At 31.2% G+C, this 3,899-nt stretch overlaps 1 protein-coding gene across 1 annotated transcript; it reads left to right on the top strand.

Annotated features, from left to right (window-relative positions):
- Positions 1-674: 674 nt before the first annotated feature.
- Positions 675-1,076, top strand: NAEGRDRAFT_76334 (uncharacterized protein; the record flags this gene model as incomplete). Its single annotated transcript, XM_002668702.1, has 1 exon — positions 675-1,076. One exon carries the CDS (start codon positions 675-677, stop codon positions 1,074-1,076), a length of 402 nt encoding a protein of 133 aa, XP_002668748.1.
- Positions 1,077-3,899: the final 2,823 nt, after the last annotated feature.

Here is a 3,899-nt window from a genome sequence, read left to right as displayed (position 1 = left end):
AAACCTTTTGTTGTTTATAATATGTGAAACCTGTTGACAGAAAAAAATGAAATACAAAAAGTCTACTAATAAAGAGTTCTTACCAAGAAATCACCGAAAATATCATGTAAAATGAAGAATGGAAAATCACTTTTAAGGGGTAAATAAATGTAATCTGAACAGATAAATGAATTTGCGAGGAATTATGATGAAAAGGATGTAGTGAGAATGGGATTTGATAAAGACAGGATGTGTAAAAAACATGAGGAGGAGCATGATGAAGAATAAAAGGGAAATGATTTTTCTAACATAGATAAATATAATTTTTGTTCACATATATATATATATATATATATATATATTCACCCAATAATTTATCAAAAAAATAAAATACAAAAAATCAATTCTCATATAACAACAAAATAAATTGTGAATATGTACAAAAATTATATTCAAACTCGAATTTAGATCGAGAAACACACTAAACCACCAAACGGTACTACTAAGAAAATGGTGTTTTATATCCCAAACTGAACATTCACATCAGACACACGAGAGGCTTCCTTCTTGGTCACACCACTCCAGATTGGTTATCTGTGCGACTGTTGTCAGATATGTTTGATACAATTCTTGTACTCTCTATCCGAGCTACGAAAAAGGAGGCTCTTCTTGTCTATTGTGAAATACTAAAACAAATGGATAAGTTTGATATGCCTTTGGTTGATACAGTGACAGAATTAACAATCCTAAATCACAACTTCAAAGAAAGCGTTAAAAATATTGTAAGCCCACTTAGTGATGAGGAAATTGCACAAATTTTAACTACCGATCCATTCTTTTTCTTGTATCAATTCTCAACAAAAACAAATATTGATCCAATGTACATAACGGGAATGGATTTCATTGAGTTCTTCCAAACTATTGAGTCTGAGTTCAATGATATTTTCAGCTTAGCAAACACTTGTGCCAATAGGTCAGACAAAGTCAGAGGATTGATGATGTTTGCCCAATTAGCGCAACTTGCCGGAGGCAATACGCCACCACAGACCCTGGACGACTTTGTGGTGTTAGCAACAGAGGCAAAAAGTTTGTTGTAAAATAGTAAAAATGGTTGCTAAAGATAACGACAAGTGTGGCCGGAAAGATTTCTGGCTGGGGTATTCCAGGAAAGAGTTTCCTAAAGAAATCTTTCCTGGAAAATCCAGTAAAGCAAAATAAAAATGGAAGCAATACTTCCTTAATTGTTTTGAGTCCGAAGCTAATTGCACAGTTTTGAACCTCAAAGACATCGAAAGAATATTCACAGCGACCTCAACAAAGAAGTATCTTGCATTCATAAAAAATATCAATTTTATGAGTAGCTTATTTTCGGAGTGGTTCTTCATCTTCCCACTCCAAGAATTGAACCTCATCATCTATACATCATCTATACATCATCAATATAATAGTAAAAATAGTAGTTTTATGTGGAAGTTTATCGTTATGGAATTAGATAGTAATTTTGATATTGGAAAAATTCAAGTTGGTGAATCATCATCAGAACACACACCAACCATCATCATTAATTTTTACCATCATTATAACAATAGTATTTGTAGACTTTAATTTGAGAATAGTATTATTTTGACAAAAGTTATTTTTCACTAATTGGCCAATATCTTCCGATGTACTGGACCATTATCAGAAATTCAAATGTGGGATTATTTGTAATAGTATATAGCAATACATATTCGAGTTTCATAGATTGGAATTTTGTTTTCATCAAGATAGGTACATGTATATATTCAAAATATACATTGACCATATTTCAACATGTACTTCATCATCAACCAAACTTTCTTCGAATAGTACCATTCAAATACTTCATCAACAACACTCCGAATAATAGTTTTTGGATATTTGGATGAATCAATATTGTTTACTGGAATTTCCAGGAAACATTTTTCAGCGAAACTCTTTCCTGTGGAAAGACCGAGTCACTTAATGAGAGTGTTTGTGGTAATTGTTTTGGGATATCCACATTCGATATTTGTAATTTAATTGGAATAGTAATTGGAATAACAGTGTCTTTTGTCACAATTTGAATATTTGAAAAGAGCTCATCGTGATAAATATAAATAATTTCTACATTTCCACTTTCAGGAAATTCATAAGTCTTCTTGGTTGATGGGACATTAGTCCAATGTAAAAGATAAGTTTGAGTATGCTGTTCTTTTGAACAATTTTCTTGATAATGATAAACCTACCTTAAATGAATCAATTCATTACATTGTTACATAATCTGAAATACTTAAACTGCTGCGACCTCTTTGATTATTAAATGTTGAGTGATATTATACTTACAAAAGAGTTCCACTCCTTTATCATGGTCACTTTACTGTTATTGTTATATTATTGTTATTAGAAAATTGTTCAAGAAAACCTTCATTCAGATTGAAATAAATCTACACTTTACCAATTAAAATAGATCGTTTAAATTCTGATATATTAGTCATGATGATATTCTCATTTACTACTTACAGTGTGTTATTATTGAAGAGATGTATTTCTGAAAAGAGAACAAGTCTTAATAATTAATTAATCATGATACTAACATTTAAGCAATTGAGAGTGGTATTTGTGCAACAATGAGGGTACAAACGTGTCGTCAAAGTTAGCAAGCAAAAAACACCAGGACCTTTGATAGCAGAGTTGCAACTTCCTACCCTCTGTGGTTTGATCTGATTCGGAAGCTGTTCTTGTTTTTGTTGTTGATGATGATAAATCGTCCTGTTAACCAACTATAATAATGATGATGATGATCGGAATATCACAGCCTTAAATAAATACGTACTAGTCGATTCATCCAATTCATATTAGTTCAAAACTACATCGATTTTAAGGTAAAAATAGCCTTTTATTTTACAAAGGGAATTGGCGGGACCTGACAACACTCTTAAATCTATTAAGGCCACTTGTCCCAACCTGCCAGCTGGCAACTACCAAGAAGTGTCGGAATTGTATTTGGCAATGCTGCAATCTCCACACTTTATCATCTGTTGATAATGGTCATTTTGAGGATGATGAATGTTTGGATGAAGAGTGTGGCAAAGCATAACCTTCATAAATTGGAACAGTGGCAGGCACCATCACCAGAGTCCAAAACAACACCAGTAGTTCAACTAGAAGCATACAAGGTTGGACAGGCTTGTGATCGGAACCAGAACTTGATATGAACAAAGCTTTACCAATCAAAAAAAAATGAAACAACTTGTCAAGCTTGGTGTTTTAACACACAAATTGATAAAACCACAGCTCTTCAGTTCATCATCATTGGCTCGTTTTTCATCAAGTAAATTCACTTTAAATACACTTCAAAGTGAAAGATTGGAAATTGTAAAAAAAGATGGAGATGAATTATTGATCAATTATGAAAAATTTCCGGAGAGTGAATATGATAAAATTTTAAATGATGAAGAGTTAATTGAAACAAGTTTGAAAAATTCTAGTGATTACAATATTAAAATGTTAACTTATCAATTAATTAAATATCAATCCAAACTATTGACCAGTAACAGCAATATTATGAAAATTATACTTTCTAGAAATGGAAATTTATTGAAATATTTTCCAAATTATCAAAATGATAGAGAATTAGTTAAAATAGCATTGCAAAGTAATGTTCAAGCATTTGAATTTGCATCACAAGAATTGAGATCTGACATTGAATTGTGTAATATGGCACTTTCTATAAATGGATCATTGATGAAATACGTTACAAATGAAGACGTTAAGAATAACAAGGGTATAGCACTGAATTCAATTAAAAATTCAGAAACATCATTTAGATATTTATCTGAAAATTTAAAATCTAATTTGGAATTTTGCAAAATTGCCTTGAAAAGTAATTATAGAATATTTCCATATNTACCATATGAATT

The sequence above is a fragment of the Naegleria gruberi genome (genome assembly GCF_000004985.1).
Source record: "Naegleria gruberi genomic scaffold NAEGRscaffold_117, whole genome shotgun sequence".
NCBI lineage: Eukaryota > Heterolobosea > Eutetramitea > Acrasida > Naegleriidae > Naegleria > Naegleria gruberi.
The sequence above is the reverse complement of the archived record's forward strand: the minus strand, read 5'-3'. Positions and strand labels throughout refer to the sequence as shown.